Source organism: Canis aureus, chromosome 8 (genome assembly GCF_053574225.1).
Source record: "Canis aureus isolate CA01 chromosome 8, VMU_Caureus_v.1.0, whole genome shotgun sequence".
NCBI classification, from domain to species: Eukaryota; Metazoa; Chordata; class Mammalia; order Carnivora; family Canidae; genus Canis; species Canis aureus.
The window spans coordinates 33,774,692-33,800,369 of NC_135618.1; the positions used below are offsets into that span (position 1 = coordinate 33,774,692).

General features: G+C 38.1%; 1 protein-coding gene across 4 annotated transcripts in view; it reads right to left on the minus strand.

Annotated features, from left to right (window-relative positions):
• VAV3 (vav guanine nucleotide exchange factor 3) overlaps positions 1 to 25,678 on the minus strand; it is a 352,499-nt gene that overhangs the window by 127,318 nt on the left and 199,503 nt on the right. For all 4 annotated transcript variants that reach the window (XM_077905669.1, XM_077905668.1, XM_077905667.1 and 1 more), the window contains exon 16: positions 116 to 217. In XM_077905669.1, coding sequence (XP_077761795.1) covers positions 116 to 217 — 102 coding nt within the window. The remainder of the gene's footprint in view (positions 1 to 115; positions 218 to 25,678) is intronic.

A 25,678-nucleotide genomic window follows, 5' to 3' on the forward strand; every position in this document is an offset into this window, starting at 1 on the left:
TGTCAAGGCCATCTCCCCACTTCCAAACATTTTGGCTGGGATATTAGAAAAGTAGGAAACATGGAGCAATTATACCAGCTCCTTTAAACTGAAACACGGGACCCTGCGAGCTTACCTCAAGAGCATCTGGCAGACTTTGCAGGATGTAACCCGATTGAAGGTGTGCATCTTGAACTCATGGAAATTGGAGTCTGCATAGTCTGGCCTTATGTTTGATCTATAAAAAGGGGAAAAAAAAGTAACTTCCTAAAGAAAGTTTCACAACCAAATAGCAGTTTAATCATCTAAAACCTAAATTCATCAACATCACATTGGGTAGAGATCTGATTCAAGCAAAAAGGCTATTAAATATGCAATGTTCTCTAAGCCAAAAGTAGGCTTTGCATTAAAATATATACCAAAATCTGGTTGTGTGCAAAGCAGCAACACATAAGGATTTAAGCAAACTAATCCTCCTCAGAATTGAGGATTCCCTGAGAACATTACAGAATGGCCACATAGGTCAACCTGCCAGGAAAAACACAAAAACCTGCTGGATATTCATGCTGTGTGATAGTTTCTCTAGCCGCCATCACTGAAATATAAACTAGATGGAGCGGACGGGAGGGAGGGGCAGAGAATGCTTCATTCCCACAGAAGCCATCTCTAAATAGGTATGTGGATGATGTCATGACCTATAAAAGTGAAAATAATTTTATAAAAAGTTTTGCAACAAAACATCGTCTGGTCAGTAAAAACTTCCTCCTTAACAATTTGCTTTCCTTGTAATCCAAATAAATTTTATATTTTACTTTTATAGTTTTTATATTTTATTTTTATTACCTGCATATGCAAAAGAAAACAAGCAAAATGCAAACGATCATCACTGACATAAGATTAAGCAAAAAATAACATAACCAAAGTGATTTTGTGCCAATATTATGATGACCACACAACTTTTGTTACTTTAACCTTCATGGCAATCCTGACTACTCAGCACTAAGAATATCACTAATTTACAAACAAGGAAATTGAGGCTAATACTAAAGTCTAAGGGAAATGGCAGAGTCAGGCACTCTAGTCCAGGTCTGTCCTCTCTGCGAGATGGAACTCAACAATATTCACCGTAATATAATAAGATTGTTGGAAATCATCAATTTAGCCATTTCTAGAAGATTTTTTATATTACTCATAATTTACCTATGTCACAGAAGAAAGCAGAAAAATTAGAAAAGAACGAAAAAAAAAACTGATATAAATCAGAGGTATATGGAGGAAGCTAAGATGATGCTCTTCAACACGCTACAAGCAATTTGAGAGAGTGTAGGAAAAGTTTGAGATACTGATGAGCTAGGATTTCCCCTTTTATAGAATACAGCAACTCTCAACCACACAGAGCCTTGGTGTAATGAAGCATAACACAGGCGGGCGACCAGGCATCAATCTCTGAGGTACCAGGAGAAGCCTTATGAAAAAACATTCGCAAAAGCAATTGGAGTAGCAGGCAGTGATGCAGAAGTGTCAGAGAGGTCAGCCTTCCAATCCATCTGCTGAATATGAGCGTGCTAAAAATGAAATCAAATATTAGTGCCATCTGGGATTTCTCTGCTCCATGCTTCTGGTGACCTCACTTTTTAGGAAAATGTTCTGCTGCATGCTGAAAAGCATGGCCACTTCCACAGCAGTATTTTTGTATTCCTGATTAAAAATTATAGTTCTTCATGAACAGAGAAGTAGAGAAAACATAAGGATCTAAAACAAAACTGTCTTCACAAGATTCTTGAGTCCATAAAGCCATGCACTGGAAAGAGCATCACACCCTACTTCCTTAGCCAGGAAGGCCTGCTTTTTTCTGAACATCAAGGTGATACAGTCACACATGGATTGTCAAATCACAGCTTCAGTCCTGGGAACTTGAAGAATTCATCAGCCTCGAGTTGTAGAATAGAAGTAGGTCTCCTTCAGAAATGTAAATGGGTCCCAAGCAAGTAAGAGTTTAATTAATTTTAGAAGCTTGTCTGGGACAGAGATAGAATACCTTTCTCTAAGGATCAACTTAGGTAATAGACAGCCAATCTTTTGACCATCTATTACCTTTCCCCAACTAATGAGGAATAAGCTGACTTTTAAAAAAAAGATTTTATTTATTTGACAGAGAGAGAGCACAAGCAGGGAGAGCAGCAGAGGGAGAGGGAGAAGCAGACTTCCTGCTGAGCAGGGAGCCCAATATGGGGCTCGACCCCAGGACCCTGGGATGGTGACCTGAGCCAAAGGCAGATGGCTAACCGGCTGAGCCACTAGGGTGCCCCTAAGCTGGATTTTCAGAAGACAAAAGCTGAGAGGAGAATCACTCGGAGGTTAAAAAAAAAAAGAAGAAGAAGAAGAAAAAGAAAAAAGAAAAAAAAAAGACATAATAAAGAAAAAAATCTGAAAATATTGTTAACACTGGTTGTCCTACATGAAATTAGGCTCCAAATGGTGAAGTAGAATGGTAGGGAAGAAATGTTGGAATTAAAAAAAAAACCTATAGCTGCATATTATTTTTTAAAATTAAACACTAAAAGATAAAAATCCTATGACTCTGGAACTGCTCCTGGAGCACTATAGAATACAAAAGCATAGTCAACTATACTTTTGGTAGGAATCTGAAATTAGACCACCCAGGCCTAAATCCTAACTTGCAAGTCACTAACAGCGTGACCCTTGATAAGTCAGTAAGTATAAGGACTACTCATAAAATCAAAATCATAAAGTTGCGTATTTTATGTAAAGTGCTTTTAGGACTTTGCCTGGCCCAGAGTTAGTGTTCAATAAGTATTGGCTACTATTAACAAATTCCTGATTCCAAATCCACAAAATAATGTAGTAGTGGGGGATCCCTGGGTGGCTCAGCGGTTTTAGTGCCTGCCTTTGGTGCAGGGCGCGATCCTGGAGTCCCGGGATCGAGTCCCACATCAGGCTCCCGGCAGGGAGCCTGCTTCTCCCTCTGCCTGTGTCTCTGCCTCTCTCTCTATCATGAATAAATAAATAAAGTCTTTAAAAATAATAATAATAATAATAATGTAGTAGGAAGAGTACTTTATGAGTTGTAAGAATCCCTTAGTAGTCCTGGGACATAGTCCCCGGAGGATTCCCATTCTCCTGAGAATTTCATGCAGGAAGGCTGTTATATGCTCAGTGTCCTCTAAGACCAGGAATCCATATATAATGAGTTAAGTACAATAAGAAATAGGGTTGCCCAGGAGAATACACATATGAAAAAGCCCAGAGAATCAGATAAAATCATATCAAGTGCCAAATGAAGAGAGATGTCAACACACATGGACTACAGCCTGTGAGGATGTAAAAACCGAAGACAATAAATTGGCTGGTTGGAAAGAGTTGGAAAGGTAAATTAGAATTAAAAAAATATGGAGAAATATCAGGATTATAGGTAGGTAACACAAGGACAAGAATGATCAAAAGTGGCATCTGTTTCATACTTTTAATGCACCAGGCACATAATAGGCTCTTCGTATTTTTTTCACATTTATTGTTCACAGCAAACCTAGAAGGCAGTCATTCATTCATTTCATATTAAGTACCTACCATATACATAGACCCTAAGGCCTGAACAGAAAGAAGGATCTCTCAGCCAGAGCTGAGGAGACAAAGTAAAGAGAAGAGATGTAAGAGATGATGAGGTAAGAGAGGTTGGCAGGGGCCAAGGAAAGAGGTGAGATCTTACACAGGGATTAATGTCACATTAGTTGACAAAAAAAAAAAAATCTCTGTGACCACTATAAAGAGCATTCCTTGCAGTGAAGCAAGAGTGAACACAGCAAGACCATATGGGGCTGGGTTATCTATAGATGAGAACTGAGGGTCAAATATAGGTTAGCTCACTTGCTCAGTCACGCAGCTCTACACAGAGGATTCCACCTAAGTAACCTGTTTTGATATATGACAGACAGTTTACTTGTGAGAACTTGAATGGAATCTTGCAGATTTCTCAGGAAAATGTTGCCTTTTCTTTTGCTTCATATGAGTCCATTAGTAATACAAATAATCAATCAAATATTTACAAGGCAAAGTATGTCAGCACTCTTACACCTCCTTTTAACTTTACACATACTCTAACTTCTTGCCTCTTCTCACGTGGTTTCATGGTTGGCACCAAACTGAGGACCATGTGCCTCCCTGTAGCCTGAGTCCCTTCTCCATTCTCCAGATCTGCATTTCCAGGGGCTCCAAAGGCACCTCAAATGCAGCACATACAAAACTCAACTCTACACCTTTCCTAACATACTGGATTCTGATTTTTTTTCTTTAAAGATTTTATCTGTTTATTCATGACAGACATAGAGAGAGAGGCAGAGACACAGGCAGAGGGAAAAGCAGGCTCCATGCCGGGAGCCCGACGTGGGACTTGATCCAGGGTCTCCAGGATCATGCCCTGGGCCAAAGGCAGGCGCTAAAGTGCTGAGCCACCCAGGGATCCCCCTGGATTCCGATTTTAATTCATGAACATACATTCACTCCATCTTCTAACCTGGGAACTTGAGAGTTGCAATGAATTTTTCCCTCTTCCTCATACCTTCTGCATGTTCATTCTCCGTCAACCCCTCCTCTGCTCCAATTTCTCCTTCCCTGAAACTATAATGAACTTCTGTTGATTCAACTTTAAAAATACCTCCTCAAAAATTCAGGTTCCATTCTCTCTTCATTACCTAAACCAAGCACTCAGAATCTCTCAGCTAAATTGTTACAATGACCTCCTTAATTTTTCCATTTTCTACTTTCTCTCCCTACTGAAGGCCACTTCCAGAGTATTCCCAGAATTACCTTGAAAAATAAGAATCGGTCACTCCCTCCGGTGAAGGCTTCTGCCGGTTTCTACTGCCTACAGGGATAAAGCTACAATGTGTAGCATGGCATACAACGTATTTTAAGTTCTAGGATGCCTCTTGCAGGCCTCTTCTTTCCCAAACCCTCATAAGCCACAGGTATACATTGTTGGTACACAGACCTTGTCACATTTCCTAAACACGTTCTTCTTGTCCGTAACTCTGCACTTTTATAGTCCATTCACTCAGTCTAAAATGTTTCCCTCAGCCTGCAGCTGCTAACTTGCCTGGTTACTCATTTTGGACCAGATAAAAATGTGACTCCTTTGATAAAATCCTCTGTGAGTCCACATGATAAAAGATAACGATTAGCATTTCATCTGGGTTCCCAAAGTACTTTTCCAGCCCTCTAGTACAGTACTACATTATGTTATAACCATTTATTACCTGCTTTTCACTACCAGAAAACTAGCTCCATGCTATTCATGTTTATATTGTCAGGACTTATTTCAGTGCCTTATATTTAATATATATCATTGTTGAATAAATAAAGGCCACTAGCTATATTTTAGGTATCCTCTACTTAGAATGAAAAGAGAAAAGGGAAAAAGTAGAAAATCCTCCACTGAGTTAAAGAAACAAAAGCTCACATCCAAGAAACACCTACACAAAACATAATTAAAGACAAAAGAAATAAAAAGATCATTGGAGCGAGTCAGGAGAACAAGCGGTGTTTGGTAGATGAAGGAAAAGGAGAAAGTGATGCCAGTTTGGGGGAAAAAGGAGATCGAAAGTTCTGAAATGAGTATCAAGTGTTCTCGAGAATGGTGGCTAAGGCAGGTTTACTACATCCGTGACACTGTCATGGTTAAATTTATGTGTCGACTTGACTGGCCATGGGATGCCCAGATTTTTGGTCAAACATACTTCTTGGTGTTTCTGTGAGGGCATATTCTGGATGAGATTAACATTTAAAGTGGGAGACTCCCATCTTCAGGATATTTGGTTATAGCATGCCTCTTTTTAAATGATTTTTAAATACATATAATAATTTATCACAATAAAGAACCAAAAAAGCATTGATTACCTCAACAGATGCCAAAAAAGACATTTAATAAAATGTAGCATGTGTTTCTGATGAAATTCTAAATAAACCAGATGTTGAGGGATATTTCCTTCACATATTAAAGAGTATCAAGCTAAAGACAGTAGAAAACATACTTAATTTTTTTTTAATTTTTTTAAAATATTTATTTATTTATGATAGTCACAGAGAGAGAGAGAGAGAGGCAGAGACATAGGCAGAGGGAGAAGCAGGCTCCATGCACCGGGAGCCCGACGTGGGATTCGATCCCAGGTCTCCAGGATCGCGCCCTGGGCCAAAGGCAGGCGCTAAACCGCTGCGCCACCCAGGGATCCCAAAACATACTTAATTTTAAACACTATCACTATCCTATTGAAGTTAAGCAAACTTTGCTTAAGTGAATTGTATTATTCAGCATTGCTCTGGAAGATCTGATCAATGTAATATGACAAAAATAAATGTATAATGGTATGTATATGATGACAATAAATAATATATATTACATATATTAAAAATAAATAAATATAGATATAATAAAAATAAATGTCAATAAATGAAAAAGACATAGTTGGGACAACTGGGAAAAACCCAAAGAAGAAATGCAAACTGATAAAACTAATAAGAAGAAAAGACATCAGGGGGTGTCTGGAAAAGCATTTCTCTAGGCTTCCAATGTTTTCCAACAGTGAAATGCAGGAACGTGTGGATAATGTTTTCAGCCAGCAAAATTCCTTGAGACTCAAAGTTCAAGGATTTTCACAGGTTGGTCACATAGGCATTCTCTGCCATCATAATCAGATCACTTTTCACAAATATTAAAAAATCCCAGAAGGAAAATAGATGCTCACTATAAACCATATGGTTAAAAAAAAAAAAAAAGTCTAGGTAGGCTGGCACAATGAAATTTGGTACCCTTGGCACACCAAATAACCTTACCGCATGGCATCACAGGGGCCATTTCAAAGCCTAAATTCCCAGATACCAGCAGAGACAACCCTCTAAGCAGACTCTTTTAAAGACATGGACCCAAACCTGCCAAGTTTACTCTTTCCCAGCATGAAACGTTCTAGATGAATAAAGTTTAAAAGTTAACTGAGGAAAATCAAAAATATTCAAGTAAATAAAAGCTACCTATCCAAACTGCTGAATAAGAAGCTTGCATATTTTATTGTAAGTATACAATCTCTCAGGTTAATTTATAAAGTTAAAACAATTCTTTCCCCCAAACCAACAAACACCAATATACCAATACACAAACATACACACACACACACACACACACACACACACATTTCTTTTTTTAACTTGAGAAATGACTATAAAATTCAACTGGGTGAATAAATGTATGAAGATAATCGGGAAAATTTTTTAAAGCTAAGACAAATTGTTACAGAGAGTGTGTAGAAGTCATCATTATCTGAGATACTAAAATGTTTTTTAAAGGTACATTATTAAATCTGTTGGGACTGACAATAAGATCAAAAATAGAGAAGATAAAGTCTTGCAGGGGACTAAGCATGTGCACAAATGCAGTATGTGATTTTTGTGACAGTTTGTTCACTTACTATTTATCTGCTCAAAAGATTAAAAACTTATTAAATACATACTATGTAGGCAGTGAGGTACAATGATGAGCAGATCAGGTAGTTTCTGTTGTTTGTGCTAATAGGAAATAAATATCTAAATAATTCCATAAACAACTATGAAATTACAAGTGTTTCAGATAGTGTTAGGAAAACTTACAACTTGGAATGTGACCTTGTAAACGGATTATCACAGAAGGCTTTCCTACAGAAACAATGTTCGCATTGAGATCTAAAGATAATCAGGAATTCAGCAGGTGAAAGGAAGAATGTTCCAGACAAAGAAAAAATAAATTCTAAATGCATTTCAGAAAATGCATTCCCAGCTTTTTGAAAAGGGTAATTTCACTACCATCACCTATTTTAAAGGATATAAAGTCTAGATAAAGATTGATATTATTTGACAATAAGTATTATATGCCTATGATTGCCATGAAAGCAGGCAGCAGTGAGGAATAAGATGGACAAAACTTCTGCTCTCGTGTAGCTTATTTCTACACTTCAACCTGAAATATGTTTTAAGAAAACAAAAACACTTAAGAAAATATTGATGACTATATAATCTTTAAATGTAAAAAATAAAGACAGCTGGATTTATTTTTAAAAACCCAAAATTTTTCTTTAATCAAAAGCAATAAAAAAGTAGGAAAAAAATCTGTAATATGTATGCTAAAGGATTAATGTTCCTTGCAATATATAAATACTCTTGAAAATCTGTAAGAAAAAAAACAAACACCCCAATTGAAAAATTAGCAAAGAATCAACAGGGCAATGTATTAAAAAAAGAAATCAATAAACACACAAAACATGCTTATTTAATTAAAAGAAATGCAAATTTAAATAAGGTATCATTTCACATATCAAACTGGTACAAACGAAAAAGATAAAACAGATAATACCCAATGTGGATGAAGTTACAGAAATAGCCAAAAACTAACCTTAAAGATTTATGATCCTTTGACATAAAACTCTACTTATTAAGGAAACAGAAATTATAACACATCTATGCAATGGAATACCATACAACAATTAGAAATGAAAAAGGGAACATACATATTAGCCCAGAAAGATATTTGCAATATATTATAGGAGAATAAACTGTTACTAAACTGCATCCATAACTGTGATTAACATAACACATAACTGCTTGCTAATATACATATGTGAAAATGAGAACAGGTAAAGGCATTATGCATGATTTTTTTAAATTTTAAAGTTATCTCTTTTCCAAAGTTTCTATAGTGACCATGCATTATTCAGTGTATTCCTTACATCTTCTCTTTCTTGAGATGAAAAGAACAGGAATAACCCCAAGAATATTTACAAGCAACTTGACTAAAGTACACATAATATGTCACTGAATAGGATCTGAGGCAAAGATTTATCACAAAGCCTCTGCTCTTAATCACTATGCTAAAAATATCACAAGGCAATTAAAAAGCGAAGACAAACAGAATTAAGTGTTTGCAACATATGTGAAAATATTCTTGGTATAAAAGCCATTACAAATCAGTGATAGTACAATGATAAATCTGACCCACAGAAAAGTTGGCAAAGGATATGACCAAGAAATTGGTAGAGAAAAACAACTGATTGAAAAGCCAGTGATAAACTATTCGGCATCATCAGTAAATGTAGAGATCAGATATTCATGCTCCAGAACGTCAAGGCGACAGCAAACACAATGTTTTGGAAATAGTCATTCCTGGACACTAATTGCTTTGTTCTTCCCTTCCCACCCCCACCCCCATCCTCCCTTAAGGATGTGATCTCTGTGAAACTGCATTTAGTCTAAGAACCAACAGAGCTCAGAATCTGTAAATATTTCCTTAAATGGAAGCACACAGATTGTTAGTGCTTCAAAATGGTAAGTCAGCCTCGAGTATAAAAGCAGAGGGCTACAGCAGGATTGAATTTTCTGAAACAGGCAAGATGTTGCCCTATGCAGACAGAGTGACTGGTAGGCCCAAGGAAAGCTAGCTGAGTTATGCTATATTTGTTCCTAATATCAGTAAGATCCTCTATCCTTGACTAAATAGGATTCTACACAAAATTCTCGAATGTGGGGGTGGGATATATTTCTTTTTCTTGCTAATATGTCACCCACTAGGAAAACTTGGCTTTCAAAAAAGTGAAAATTAGCACAATTTGTTTATAATAGTTAATAGCTGTAAATAAATTAAATGTCCAATGGATAAAAAACTGGACAAATATAATGTGGTACTTCCATATAATGGAAGAATCATCAGCCATTTAATCTTATTGAGGAAGAGGTTTTTCAAGAAAACAGAAGTTTAGGGACGCCTGGGTAGCTCAGTGGTTGAGTGTTTGCCTTTGTCTCAGGTTATGATCCTGGGGGCCTGGGATGGAGTCCTGCATGGGACTCCCCACAAGAAGCCTGCTTCTCCCTCTGTGTCTCTGCCTTTCTTTGTGACTCTCATGAATAAATAAAATCTTGAAAATCAAAACCAAATTAAAAAAAAGAAAATAGAAGTATGAAGTTTTACCATAAACAATATGTACACATATATGTGTGTGTGTGTGTGTGTCTGTTACTACAGGGGACGTAACACATATAGGAAAAGAGAAATTAGGACCATTAGAGAGTCTCACAGCATGTAATGTTCCCTCACTATACTTGTAATAATATCCTTTTTTAGATCTATTTGCATGCGCATTTTATTAATATTTCTTTCCCCCCAAAATACTATAAGCTCCATGAGGTCAGAGTTGTCTCAGATCGTATTTATCTCTGTATTCCTAGCATCACGCGTGGTGCCTAGCATAAACAGGCATTCAACAGATGTGCTGAAGTTTGAAAGGATGTGAAAAGGAGATTAAAGATGTAAGAGTAAGACGAGGGCAGCCCGGGTGGCTCAGCGGTTGAGCGTCTGCCTTTGGCCCGGGGCGTGATGCCGGGGACCAGGGATCGAGTCCCACCTCGGGCTCCCTGCATGGAGCCTGCTTCTCCCTCTGCCTGTGTCTCTGCCTTTCTATCTGCGTGTCTCTCATGAATAAATAAATAAAGTCTTAAAAAATAAAAAAGAGTAAGATGAAGATGTAGAAAATGCATCCCAAAGACAACTGATGGTTAGAGACTACAAACGTAGTACTAAGTTTCGCAGAAACCAAAGCAAAGAGGAAAATCGAGCTCCTAAAGAAAATCTTACGCTTTCCTGGCAGGAGAGAGTCCAGGAGGGCAGGGGAGAGGGGCGGGATGGAGGCGGGACCCGGAAGGCCAGCCGAGGTGGGGGGGGGGGGGGGGGGCGAGCCGTGGGAGCGCCAGCGGGGCTCGGCCGGGAGGGGATGGCGCGGGCGGCGGGAGCCCAGGCAGGCCCGGGCCGGGGGCCTTTCCCGGGGCGAGCTCCGGGCTCACCCCCGCCCTCGGGGCCGCGCGGAGGCCTCCGGGGAAGCAGAGATCATGCTGCCGGGCGCCGGGCAATTCTGCGGGACCGAAGGCGCCCGAGCCCCGCAGCAACCCCCGCCCCAGGAGCAGCGGGGAGGCCCCGCAAGGCCAAGGTCAGGGATCACCCAACACCGCAGAACCGCGGCGTTACGAAGAATACTTAGAGAATTCAGGTTTTTCCCCAAGACTTGCTTTTCAATTTTAATTTTCTCTTTCCTTTTGCAACCAATTTCTTATTTAATCAACTTTTTAAAAAATCTTTGATTTTCATTTTATAGGTGAATGCTATACATTCATGTATTTAATTTTATTTTTGTATATATGTAAGTTTTCCTTTCTTTACGATTTTGGGACGCAGTTCCTAAAATACCAAAATACAGCCAGAATCTAGTGTATGGCTCTGTCGTCTTCACCTGTCTAATCACATTTGCATTTTTCTTTTCTTCATTCTTTTTTGCTTTGTTAAAGTCTTTTTAAACTTTCATCTTTACAGTTACATTCGATCCTGTTAATGTATTTAATTTCATTTTTGCACGTATTTCTTTCTTTACAATTTTGAGGTGTTGTTTCTTCTAACAAACTGACCAAAATACACTCAGGATATAGTGTATTATTGCTCTTTTCTTTCTTATTTTTTTTTTGACTTTTAATTTTCATTTTTATAGTTACACTCTATCCTTTTATTGTATTTATTTTTTTGTTGTTCTTCATATATAATTTTTCTTTTGTTAAATTTTGGGATCTAGTTTTTTAACAAATAGACCGAAATACACACCAGATCCAGTGTATTACTCTACTCTGTTCACATGTCTGATTATATTCTTCTTTAAAATTTTTTTTCTGGTTTTGGGTCTTTTCTGATTTGTTTAGTGTATATTACTCTGGGGTACTTGTTGCCAATTTACTGTCTTTTCTCTCATTCATCTGTTCTTCTCTGGACAGAGTGACAAGATGGAAAAACTCACCTCAAAAAAGAGAACAAGAGGCAGTACTGACTGCCAGGGACCTAATCATTATGGACATAAGTAAGATGTCAGAACTAGAGTTTAGAAAAATGATTATAAAGATACTAGCTGGGCTTGAAAAAAGTATAGAAGACACTAGAGAATCCCTTTCTGGAGAAATAAAAGAACTAAAATCTAATCAATTTGGAATTTTAAAAAGGCTATTAATGAGATATAATCAAAAAAGGAAGCTCTAACTGCTAGGATAAATGAAGCAGAAGACAATTAGTGATATAAAAGACAAAATGATGAATAAAAAAGCTGAGAAAAAGAGAGATAAACAACTACTGGATCAAGAGGATAGAATTTGAGAGATAAGTGATACCATAAAGCCAAACAATATAGAATAATTGGGATCCCAGAAGAAGAGGAAAGAGAGACTGGAGGACAGAAGGTATATTGAAGCAAATTATAGCAGAGAACTTCCCTAATCTGGGGAAAGAAACAGGCATTCAAGTCCAGGAGGACAGAAAATCCTTCCTCAAAAATCAATAAAATGATACAGATCAACACCCTCACACATAATAGTGAAACTTTCAAATCTCAGAGACAAAGAGAAAATCCTGAAAGCAGCTTGGGACAAGAGGTCTGTAACCTACAAGGGTAGAAACATTGGATTTGCAGCAGACTTATCCACAGAGACCTGGCAGGCCAGAAAGGAATAGCATAATATATTCAGGGTGCTAAATGAGAAAAACATGCAGCCAAGAATACTTTATCCAATGAGAATGTCATTTAAAATAGAGAGATAAAAAGCTTCCAGGACAAATAGAAACTAAAAGAATTTGTGATCACCAAACTGCCCTACAAGAAATATTAAAAGGGATCCTTTACGTGAAGAGAGAGCCCAAAAGTAATATAGATCAGAAAAGAACAAAGACAATATACAGAAACAGTGTCTTTACAGGTAATACAATGATACTAAATTCATATCTCTCAATAGGTACTCTGAATATACATGAGCTAAATGCCCCAATCAAAAGACACAGGGTATGAGACTGGATAAAAAAAGCAAGCCCCATTGATATGGTACCTGCAAGAGACTCATGTTAGACCCAAAGATACCTCCAGATTTAAAATGAGGGCACAGAAAACCATTTATCATGCTAATGGCCATCAAAAGAAAGTTGAGGTGGTGATCCTTATATCAGATAAATTAGATTTTAAACCAAAGACTGTAATGAGAGATGAGGAAGGACACTATATCCTAATTAGAGTCTATCCAACAAGATCTAACAATTGTAAATATTTATGCCTCTAATATGGGAACAGCCAATTATATAAGCCAATTAATAACAAAATTAAAGAAACATATTTATATTAATACAAAAATAGTAGGGGACTTTAATACCCCATTCACTGCAATGGACAGATAATCTAAGCAGAAGATCAACAAGGAAACTAGGTCTCTGAATCACACACTGGACCAGATGGACTTCACAGATATATTCAGAACATTCCATCCTAAAGCAACAGAATACACATTCTTCTTGACTGTGTGAGGATCATTCTCCAGGACAGATCACATACTGGGTGACAAATCAGGTCTCAATCAGTACCAAAAGACTGAGATCATTCCTTGCATATTTTCAGACCACAATGCTTTGAAACTAGAATTCAAGCACAAGAGGAAATTTGGAAAGATCTCAAATACATGGAGGCTAAAGAGCATTCTACTAAAGAACGAATGGCCTAACCAGGAAATTAAAGAAGAATTTAAAAAATTCATGCAAACAAATGAAAATGAAAACACAAGTATTCAAAACCTTTGGGATGCAGCAAAGTCAGTCCTAAGAGACTGAAGAATATGATGAAGAATGAAGAAGCTGAGAAAAAGAGAGATAAAGAGAAGTATATAGCAATACAAGACTTTCTGAAGAAACAAAAAGGTCTCAAAAACACAACCTCATCTTACATCTAAAGGAGCTGAAGAATAGCAAATAAAGCCTAAACCTAGCATGGGAAAGAGAAATAATAAAGATTAGAGCAGAAATCAATGAAACAGAAACCCAAAAAACAGTAAAACAGATCAATGAAACTAAGAGCGGATTCCTTAAAAGAATTAATAAGATTGATAAAGCCCTGACCAGACTTATCTGAAAGGGAAGAGAAAGGACCTAAATAAATAAAATCATGAAGGAAAGAGAGATCATACCCAACACCGAAGAAATGTAAACAATTACAAGAACATATTATGAGCAACTATATGCCAACAGAGTAGGCAATCTGGAAGAAATGGATGCATTCCTAGAGATGTATAAACTACCAAAACTAAAACAGGAAGAAATAGAAAACCTGAACAGATCCATAACCAACACGGAAACTGCGGCAGTCATCAAAAATCTCCCAACAAACAAGAGCCCAGGGCCTGATGGCTTCCCAGGGGAATTCCACCAAATATTTAAACAATTAATGCCTATTCCTCTAAAGCTGTTTTAAAAAATATAAATGGAAGGAAAACTTCCAAACCCTTCCTATGAGGTCAGCATTACCTTGATCCCCAAACCAAAGACCCTACCAAAAAGGAGAATTACAGACCAATATCCCTGATGAACATGGATGCAAAAATCTCACCAAAACACTAGCAAAAAGGATCCAACACTAAAAGAATTATTCACCATGACCAAGTGGGCTGCAAGGGTGGTTCAACATTCGGAAATCAATCAATGTGATACATTACATTAATAAAAGAAAGGACAAGAACCATACAATCCTCTCAATAGATGCAGGAAAGCATTTGATAAAGTACAGCATCCTTTCTTGATTAAAACTCTTCATAGTGTAGGGATAGAGGGAACATACCTCAGTATCATAAAAGCCATTACAAAAAGCCCACAGCAAATATCATTCTCAATGGGGAAAAACTTAGAGCTTTTCCCCTAAGGTCAGGAACACGGAAGGGGTATGTCCACTGTCACAACTGCTGTTCAACATAGTACTAGAATTCCTAGCCTCAGCGATCAGACAACAACAACAAAAATAAAAGGCATTTGGATTGGCAAAGAAGAAGTCAAACTCTCTCTCTTTGCAAATGACATGATATTCAATATGGAAAACCAAAAGACTCCATCCCAAAATTGGGAGAACTCATACAGGAATTCAGCAAAATGGCAGGATATGAAATCAATGCACAGAAATCCGTGGCATTTCTATACACGAACAATGAGACAGAAGAAAGAGAACTTAAGGAGCCAATTCCATTTGCACCCCAAACCATAAGATACCTAGGAATAAACCTAACCAAAAAGGCAAAGCATCTGTACTCAGAAAACTATAGAACACTCCTGAAAGTAACTGAAGAAGACATAAAGAAATGGAAAAAATGTTCCATGCACTGCACCCATGGAACAAACAATAAGATACCTAGGAATAAACCTAACGAAAGAGGCAAAACATCTGTACTCAGAAAACTATAGAACACTCATGAAAGAAACTGAGGAAGACAAAAAGAAATAGAAAAAAATGTTCCAGGCTCATGGATTGGAAGAACAAATATTGTTAAAATGTCTATGCTATATAGAGCAATCTATACATTCAACTCAATCCCTATCAAATTACCATCAACTGGGGGCACCTGGGTGGCTCAATCGGTTAAGTATCTGCCTTCAGCTCAGGTCATGATCCCGTATCTGGCTTTCTGCTTAGCGGGGAACTTGGTTCTCCCTCTCCCTCTGCCTGCCATGTATTGTGTGTCAGATAAATAAATAAAATTTTTAAAAACAAAACAAAACACCATCATCTTATGTCGCAGAGTTGGAACAAACAATTCTAAAATTTGTATGGAACTGGAAAAAAAACCCAATAGCCGGAGGAATGTTGAAAAAGAAAACTAAAACTGGTAGCATCACAATTCTAGACTTCAAGCTCTATTACAAAGCTGTAATCATCAAGGCATTATGGTCCTGGCACAAAAAACAGACACATAGATCAATGGAACGGAATAGAGAACCCAGAAATGGGCCCTCAACTCTATGGTCAACTAATCTATGACAAAACAAGAAACAATATCCAATGGAAAAAAGACAGTCTCTTCAACAAATGGTGTTGGGAAAATTGGACAGCAACACACAGAAGAATGAAACTGGACCATTTCCTCACACCAAACACAAAAATAGACTCAAAATGAATGAAAGACCTAAATGTGAGACAAGAATGCATCAAAGTCCGAGAAGAGAACACAGGCAGCAACTTTGTGACCTCAGCCACAGCAACTTCTTACTAGACAGGTCTCCAAAGGCAAGGGAAACAAAAGCAAAAAATGAACTATTGGCACTTCATCAAGAAAAAAAGCTTTTGTACAGCAAAGGAAATAGTCAACAAAACCAAAAGACAACTGACAGAATAGAAGATACCTACAAATGCCATATCAGATAAAGGGTTAGTATCCAAAATCTATAAAGAACTTATCAAACTCAACACCCACAGAACAAATAATCCAATCAATAAATGGGAAGAAGACATGAACAAACATTTCTCTAAAGAAGACATACAAATGGCCAAGAGACACACACACACACGCTCCACATCACTGGGCATCAAGGAAATACAAATCAAAACCACAATCCGATACCACCTCATGCCAGTCAGAATGGCTAAAATTAACAACTCAGGAAACAAATGTTGGTGAGGATGTAGGAAAAGGAAAACTCTTGTACACTGTTGGGAGGAATGCAAGCCTGTATAGCCATTGTGGAAAACAGTATGGAGATTCCTCATAAAGTTGAAAGTAGAGGTACCTTATGACCCAGCAATTGCGAATACTGGGTATTTACTCCAAATATACAGACACAGTGATCTGAAGGGGCACCTGCACCCCAATACTTATGGCAGCAAGTCCACAATAGCCAAATTATGGAAAGAGCCCAGATGTTCACTGACGGATGACTGGAATAAAGAAGATGTGGTACATACATACAATGGAATACTACTCAGCCATCAAAAATGAAATCTTGCCATTTGCAACGATGTGGATAGAACTACAGGACATTATGCTAAGCGTAATAAGTCAATCAGCTAAAGACAATTATCGTATGATCTTACTCATGTGGAATTTAAGAAACAAAATAGAGGATCACAGAGGAATAGAGAAAAAAATAAAAAGACAAAATCAGAGAGGGAGACAAAACATAAGAGACTCTTATTAATCATAGGAAACAAACTGAGGGTCACTGGATGGGAGGGGGTAAGTGGGTGATGGACATTAAGGAGGGCATGTGATGTAATGAGCACTGGGTATTATATAAGACAGATGAATCACTAAACCCCACCTCTGAAACCAATAGTATATGTTAATTAATTGAATTTAAATAAATTTAAAAATATCTGGTTAAACTGGTAAAAAGTGAAAAAACAAAAACAAAAGAAGAACAACAAAACAACAAATTTTCCTGGCAATACTTTGTAAGAAAAATCACACTGACAGGTTTTTATAAAAGGGGTGTGATGTGTGATATGTAGCCAATGTCTTCAACAACATCCTCATAAATACAAATGTGCACCTGCCTATTCTACTTCTTGATATGAGCCCAGGACATCATTCTAAAGTACAATTCAGTGAAAGCAATTCTGCATGTGGGGGGAGGGGGCTAACAGTATCTATTCCATCCCCATATCATCACTTAAACCAGCCTTCATATGCCTAAAGTTAGATACCAAGCTTTAGCTAGCCAAGTATCTTTCAAATTTAAGAGATAATAATTTCAAATATATGTAAATTATTTATAGATAAGACAAACATCTGTGCCAAATCTTCCAAGTACTAGATGTATAGGTAGCAGTTCTTATAATTTAGAAGAAATTTCCAAAACAAAAAGTGATTATTATCTCAATTGATATTAGCTTATATAAATTCCTTTCTCCATGAAGACTAAGGATAGATCAGAAAAATACAAATTCTTCAGCTCAAAAGAGACCTAAAGCTGTATGAGTTAGAAACCCCATGTCCCTGGGGATCCCTGAGTGGCTCAGTGGTTTGGCACCTGCCTTTGGCCCAGAGAGAGATCCTGGAGTCCCAGGATCGAGTCCCACGTCGGGCTCCCGGCCAGGAACCTGCTTCTCCCTCCGCCTATGTCTCTGCCACTCTCTCTCTTTCTCTCTCTCTAGGTCTATCATGAATAAATAAAATCTTTAAAAAAAAAAAAAAAAAAAAAGAAAGAAACCCTATGTCCCAACTCAGTCCTCAATATGTAGGACAGATCACTGAGCAAAGCTGGAAAAGGGGTCTAATTTAGTAAAGTATTTTGTATACTCTGAGACTGACCAACTAAACATTCAAGAATATCAGAATAGCGTATCCAGGTTGTTTTTGTAATGTCTCATGTGCTTCTAAATTCTCCAGTTCTATGAAAACATTTAAGCCAAGTAGTCTTGGCCAAAAATCAAAATAAGATCTATTGTTTTATTACTCCAATGTAGGTTTTCCTGTAAGATACAACTTTAAGAGTTTCATTAAAAGGTTTTTCCTAAAAAAAAAAAAAAGAAAAAAGTTTTTCCTTTCTTTTGTTATCACAAAAAATTTCAGAATATCCTATCTTGTTAAATTAAATCCACCAAATTAGCTACAAAGAAACTTACTCACACAATTTTTCTGTAAACCATCCTAAATCCCTGTTTTTTCATAATTTGTTTCCTCAACGACCACAGCACATTCATTATGCTGCTGGTTATTGGAAAGGACAATGAAACGAACAACAAATAGGTCCTCCAAAATCCAAGTTAAAAAAATAGAGTTCAGAAGGGACACCTTCACCTATTCATAAGGATTCATAAAAGAAATGAAAACAGAAAAGAGATTTATAAATCACATCCAAATCTTATTTTTATATTCCAAATCACGTACAGTCTTTTATCTAAGGAAATGAATAAACAGTTTCAAAATACCAATAAAAATAAGGCAATTCTTGGCTCTGAAAAATAGTATTTTCTTATCTATTCTATATTGCACTTCTTTGTTTCATCGAACATTGACTTTAGACTAATTTTAAATATACATCCATCACTGAATTTCTGTGACATGTCAAGGAAATTATTGAATGAAATGTTAAGTCAGTTAAATCTGTAATACATTTAAACTGGAAAAAATGTCAGGCTACAAGTAATTTGGGTTTTTGTTACCAACTTGATGTGTGGTTTTTGGACATATATCTTTTTAGTCTCCTTACTAATCAAAGAATTACATCTGTCATCCCTACTAAAGAAGGTATGGTTCAGGAGTGGGAGAAGGAAGGAGGATCACCATTTTTGGGTACCTGTTGTTATCACTCAGATTTGTCTTGAAAATAAAAAGACGTATATGTATATCTTACTAAATTTTATTAAACAAAAAGCATTATACAAATGTTAGATAATAAATCTACTCTTATTATCATTGACATAAGTGACAAACATGTAGCGGAAAACCCAGAGGCCTCATTAAAGGTAGAACAAAATAATGACCTAGCCCTCACCATATCCTGAATCAATGAGAATAAATTTAATAAGCATATTAAAATTTGTTTGTTTAGTCATACATTCAACAAATTAATTGAGTACCTATTACATGCCAGTCACTTTCTAACACTGGGAATACAACAATGAATTTATCTACTCCGACAATCACAGATATCCAGTTAATTTAGATTATCCTGCTTTATTTCAATTCTTTCATTAAAATATATTGTTTATCCCCTTGATATTGAGTGAGTGAGAAAGGGAAAGAGAGACTCTCAACATTCAGGATTAAACAGCAAGACATGTCCCACTGTGTTAGCTATTCCACATAAGGCACAGGTTCTAGAAAATTTGGATTTTCTCATTCTCTGGTCCAATAAATCTGTACCCTAAACTCAAACACTGAAGATGACATGAATAAGGAATGCTGAGCTGGCACAGGGAATTTAAGTTCTTGTAGCTCATTTTAAATTGTGTCTGATAATATGAAGTTTGCTGCTGAATTAATGTGTTTTATAAGCATGTGGAGATGGAGATGATACTGCTACAAAGCAATATCAGGGAACAAAAGAAGAAATTTGAAAGATAATCTGACAAGCCTCATAAGGATTTCCTCTTCAAATTCTGTGGTGATTATATATGAAAAATCATTTTTTAATCAACATCTTATCCTTTGCATTTCAAGTCTGTTTTATGCTAAACTCCATGCAGAAGTATAAATTGAACAGGATTTCAATATAAATTTCACATGAATTGAAGCTAATATTTATCAAAACCAAAACCTACTCTCCAAAAAAAGCAAATACTTTAAAACATTAAATACACTTGTTAAAGGGAAAGGCATATTCGTTATTAACACTCCCATGACAAAACAAATAGTAAAGGTTTTTGAAGTGGTTTGGAATATTCTAGGGCCTGTGAAATTTATGCATCATGAAGATATCCATCTTCTACAAGATTGCCATAAAGTGAAAAGACCAGACTCACACATGGATAATTCGTGGAGGGAAGAACATGCACACAGCTTGGAGAATCGTGTGAAAGCAGTCCCAGAACAGCTTTGAGAGTAAAACACAATAACTGGAAATAAGAAGAAGGTGGCTACCCAGAGTCCCCATTCCAGAGCAGATACAACTGAAAACTTTTATTCAAGTAGGAGAGAAGCAATTAGTGTTCAAAGGAATGAGTGGCGGTAAAGCAAGGATTTGCTCAGGTGAACAGCCTGAGAGTTGATGCGCTGAATTCTAGAGTGGACAAGAGAACCTTCATGCTTAAAGACCAAATTTAGGCACTAAATTGAGGGGCACAAACTGAGGGGTTCATGCTTAAAGACCAAATTTAGGCACTAGAATCAGGGCACAAACAGGAAAGTAACCAAAGTTATATACATCTGGATTGAGGGGGGGGGGGTGTACATTCAGGAAAATAATTAAAGAAAGATGACTGACCCCAAGATATGGTATGGGCTGCTATGGTCTATCTGTCCTAGTATTAAAGAACTTCCTGGAGCAGGTCAGGGTCCGCTAAGGCTGACAAGAGAGCCACATGGCCAACAACCCTTGCCAGAGTCTGGGACCTCTGGGAAGTATTTAGCACTCAAGCTGGAAAGAATGGAAAAATAGCACTGAGAAGGCAAGGCCCTCCAGTACTGAGAACTAGTGTAGGATTAGCAGAAGTCAGAAAAGGGCTGGGTAGGTAAGGCAACCAGGGGCTTCGGAGGGCAGCCCATGCAGCTGACCCTCAAGGAGAGAAACGCGGTAGCAGCTGTGCTTTCTCCTCTCTGAGGGCAGATGGGAAGAAACACACACAGAGGCACCCCCCCACACACACACCAAGGAAAACACAGCATGGTCCCTCTTGGCATCAAAGCTTTGAGGAAAACCCTCAGGCCGCTTCTTCAGTCTATCCCCAAGCCTGTAGAAAACTGGATGATGCCTTGACATGGGACAGCACAAAGGAAGCAGGAGACCCAGCTAAACTTTCAGCTTCCTCCAGCCACAGAACAGCTGGGGGCTGCCTTTCAAGACTGTACGTCTCCAAATATTCGGGTGGTAGTAGTTCCCAAGTACTTTTAAAAAAATGAGTCCAAACCTGTGATTACTGGCCACATGTCCCAAAAAATAGACAGCAAAAGGGAGCCAGCCCTGTTTTCTGCAGAGCCACTTGTACCCAGGAGTTTTGGTTACGAAGAATTGCCTAAACAAAGCCTTGTCCTCCACCATGAAGTATTAGATTGATCCTCTATTCCTGCCATTCTGCTGAATGTTGGGTTTTTCCCCCCTTCAAAACTAATTACATTAGAGAAACTCAGAGTAAAATATTCTGCAAAGCACACTTTTTTCACTATCCTTGTCAATGAACCACAAATTGTCCTGTGATTTGGGATTCTCTGTCCTACAGTCTCTATCCATTCTGAAATAATTTAAACTCCCAAATGAGGCTCAAGGCATACATAATAGTGAAACCAAGTAGCTACTCCTCAAATAAAAATCAGAACAGTCTCATTGGCTTGAAATAGACACACGTGCCAGTCTACCTTGAAAAAAGAAAAACCCAACCACCCTCAAAAAATATCAAGACACTCTAGCAAATAGAGGCATGACAAAAAAACACCTGCATGCCCTCTGTGCTCTAAACAATGCTATAAAAGTACAATTAAATCCTGACATTGGAGATTGTTTTGTGAGAGAAAGGGGATCTGCTCGAGTCTACAGAGCCTTCCAAGCCCCAACACTAGGTGAGGTCAGTGGTGAACAGCAGCATGGGGTGCAGTATCTTCCTTCGAAGGTTCTCCAATGGGCCTTGCCTATCTTCCACCCACAAACATTCTGTGCCTAAATTACTGCCACAACCTGTGGACTCAGCCCCGGACTTATGCCTATGCCCTCAGGATTCTCCCTCCAGGCAGCCTGGCAGAGGTAAGCAACATCCTGTAGCAAAACTGCAGCCACCAACTAAGCTCACAGCAAGTTCTCCACCGTCTACAACCATCCTCCACATGCACCCCCTGATTCTTCCGTCAGCTTATACCTGCATTCTCCCTCTGGGCCCAACCTCTGCAGATTGCCAGGTCAGTTAAGATGGGTAACTTCCTTTTATTCCCAGAGATTAGCTGTTGGCCTCTTGCATGGAAGCCTGTGGATGGCTCCCAGCCACTGTACATCAACTCTGGCCACAACCCTGGGCCTGTATTCACCTGGGAGGATAAATTAAAACTGTCAGCATCAGCAGCTTCTCATTGTTTAGGATCTTTGGAGCACTAATACTTGCTTTACCTGTATTTTCTCATTTGCCATCACATGAACTCTATGAAATGAGCATTATCCTATTTGCATATTATGAAGCTGAGGCTCAGAGAGCTTAAGTAATATATTGAGGGTCACCTAACTAGAAAATTTAAGTATCGTGATTCAAATGTTATCTACTGATTTCCAAAATTAGTGCTTCTTTTATCTTATAGGACTCTAATAAAAAAGAGAAAATCTTTAGGGGTCTTGGTTTCTGGGAATTTTCATCTGACTCATGCCTGAGACAATGATCAGAAGAGCTGCCCCAGGCAACGAGAATGCTCCACAGCATGGCATGATCCTCAGCTTAGACTTGTGGTCACACCAACCCACTGAGCTCAGAGCCAACCATGGGATGTCCTCAATCTTACCATCCCTTCCTCTATCCCATGCCAATTCCCAGAACTCAGTATCCCCAGGGGTCTCAGGGTAGTTTAACTTGGAAGCTGAAACTACATTAGACCACAGGGCACACTGGAGTTTCATGGAAGAGATACCTAGTAGACCCAACTTTTCCTTGGGTGCACCTGTACAATTAAATACTATTGTCAGCCATATTCTACAGAGTGGCTTGTTCTTTGTTCCTTCACAACCCCCTAAACAATTAATAATTAAATCTCCTATTTTTCCTGTTTGTTAGTGGTACCCCCATATTTTGAATGCTGTAAAGAACAAAAACAGTATCAACATCCATCTGGTTGCAGCACTGAAGCGGAGTAGGGCCGGACTACAGATGCCATTTGTGCATGCTCTGGGAATCTGATCTTTCCTGTGCACTGGAAGTGACCACAAACAGCCTGTGTGCACAGAACCAGATTATGTCTGTGTGTTGGAAAGAAACTCTAGCAGCTGCATAGAAGAGTGGATGAAATCAGAGTCAGGGAGACCACTTCAGTGACTACTGCAACAGGCTAGAAAGAGGAGTCTGAGGGTCTAAACTAAGACAGGGACACTGGGAATGAAGAACATAGTCGAAATTAAAGATAAAGCCAACAAGAAAGAAGCATGCCAGTTTAGAGATAGACAATCTAGAAAGAGCACTCTTGTAAGTCAGCGAGGGGGCTTCCAGGCGGCCGTGCAGGCAACAGAAAAGCCAGTTAAGAGGCTAACAGGAGCCCAAAAATAAATGATGAAGCCTTCCCCGTATTTCCCTTCCTCTTGATTCCACGTGACTGGTGTCACACTTGCCAGGGCCTTCACCTCACAAATTGTCTCCTGAATCAAGGACTGCTAGTCCCTGCCCTGAGCCTTCCTTAAAGATAATGAAAGGTAAATGGAAACATATTACATAAAGTGAAGAAAAGGCAAGAAGGTACACTGGCATAGGTGCACAAGACACTCAGGGCTTACTGACTTCAGACCAGACTTTAACTGGTCATGCTGGGCTAATTTCAACGGCTAATCAGAGCCTGTTTCTTCCTGGACAACTGTTTGGCTATCACACAGGAATGTTTTCAGTCAATGATGATTTTCACTGACACACTATTCCTTTCCCCTTATGGAACCATGGAAGCCATGCTGTCCTGGGGAAATATATACTTTCTAACAGCAATTGATTAGATGAAGGCAAATACAAAACTCCCTTGAATTTAAGTTACTGCTGGACCAAAAAAAACCCCACAAAACTCTAATAAAAGATTTTAATATATGCTATCAATATCCCTATCTCAGAAATAAATGATGATATGTGACAGCCTACCTTCAGGGCTGTCGAAAAAAATCAATGATCTTTTTAAAATTTGAGCTCTGATATTTGCAAAGTGCTTTTGGTTCAGATGAGGAAAAGCACTAGAGGAGTACAAACAGATAAATAAATCAATCTATTAAAAAAAAAAAAAAGAAATTGCTCACAGAAGATAAACAAATCACTCCAAAGCAGAATTTTATTAAACTCTACTTAGGTCTGATCTTCACGCAAGCTACAATTCTCCCAGAAAGTCTCTCGGTGCTCTGGCTGCAAGCACTGTGTGGACAACTTTTTATGGAACAGTACTGACCACTAACGGCCAGTTAGCTCATTTTGGTTTTCCCAGTCATGTCTCAGAACTGTCTCTGAAGAAGTCATTGATTAAAGTAATCAATCAATTCTCTACGCAATAATGTTCTGGCTTCCTTTGCTTTTAATATCAAAAAGCCTTCCTCAGTGAAAACCAGTAGTAATCAAGTTTCCTGGATCACACACTATCTGTGCTTTTTGATCAAAAGTTCACAGATAATTTCTTTGGCTTTGCAAAATGATGTGTTCAACTGAATCAGCACAGACTATCAATCTTATTTCTTTATTAATTTTGAATGTAAGGAATGCCTTCATTTATAATTAAACTAAATTAATTTCGAGTATTACTTTATTGTCATTATATTTCCACAGAAGGAATAAGGCCTACTTATTGAATTTTCCTGATGGTTTACAGACTAGGTACACAGAATTTTAAGCATATCATCACCTTTAGGGCATGAAACATTCATCTTCCCAAAGGGTTTACGCTATCATCATCCCGTATGTACATCCACACACGTTCTTGTAAACACACATACACGCAGAGTAACAACTATCTAACGTATTTTGTGAACCAAAAGAGAACAAGCACAAGGAAAAAAAAATGTCATAACTTTTGGGTAGAAATAAAAGATGATGAGATTACAGTATTAATTTTGTACACACTTAGCTTCCATGCTTCCCTCATGCTCTTTTTCCATTCAACAAAGCTTCAACATATTCAAGACACAGGCTGCACAGAGTCAAACATAAAAGCAAAATTCCTAATACTGCAGGAAAACAATGGATCACAAATATTTTTAAAGCCCCTTATTAAGGTGAATGAAGTCCCAGAGAAAGAAAGAGGGACTCTTGCCTTGCCTGGGTCCCCTGATCATGTCGGTGGGGGGTTAGGGGGTGGGGAGGACCTGAGTCCTTCCTTAGCTTTTTTTCTCCTTGTCCAGCACTCTGTGAACTCCACCAAGTTGTCTTTTCATTTGTTCTCCTCTTCTGTTTTCAGGATGCTGAATATGATCTCCACTGTTAAAATCTCAGGATCTTTAAACCTTCATTATTATTCATCATTAGCATTATCCTCAGCTGCC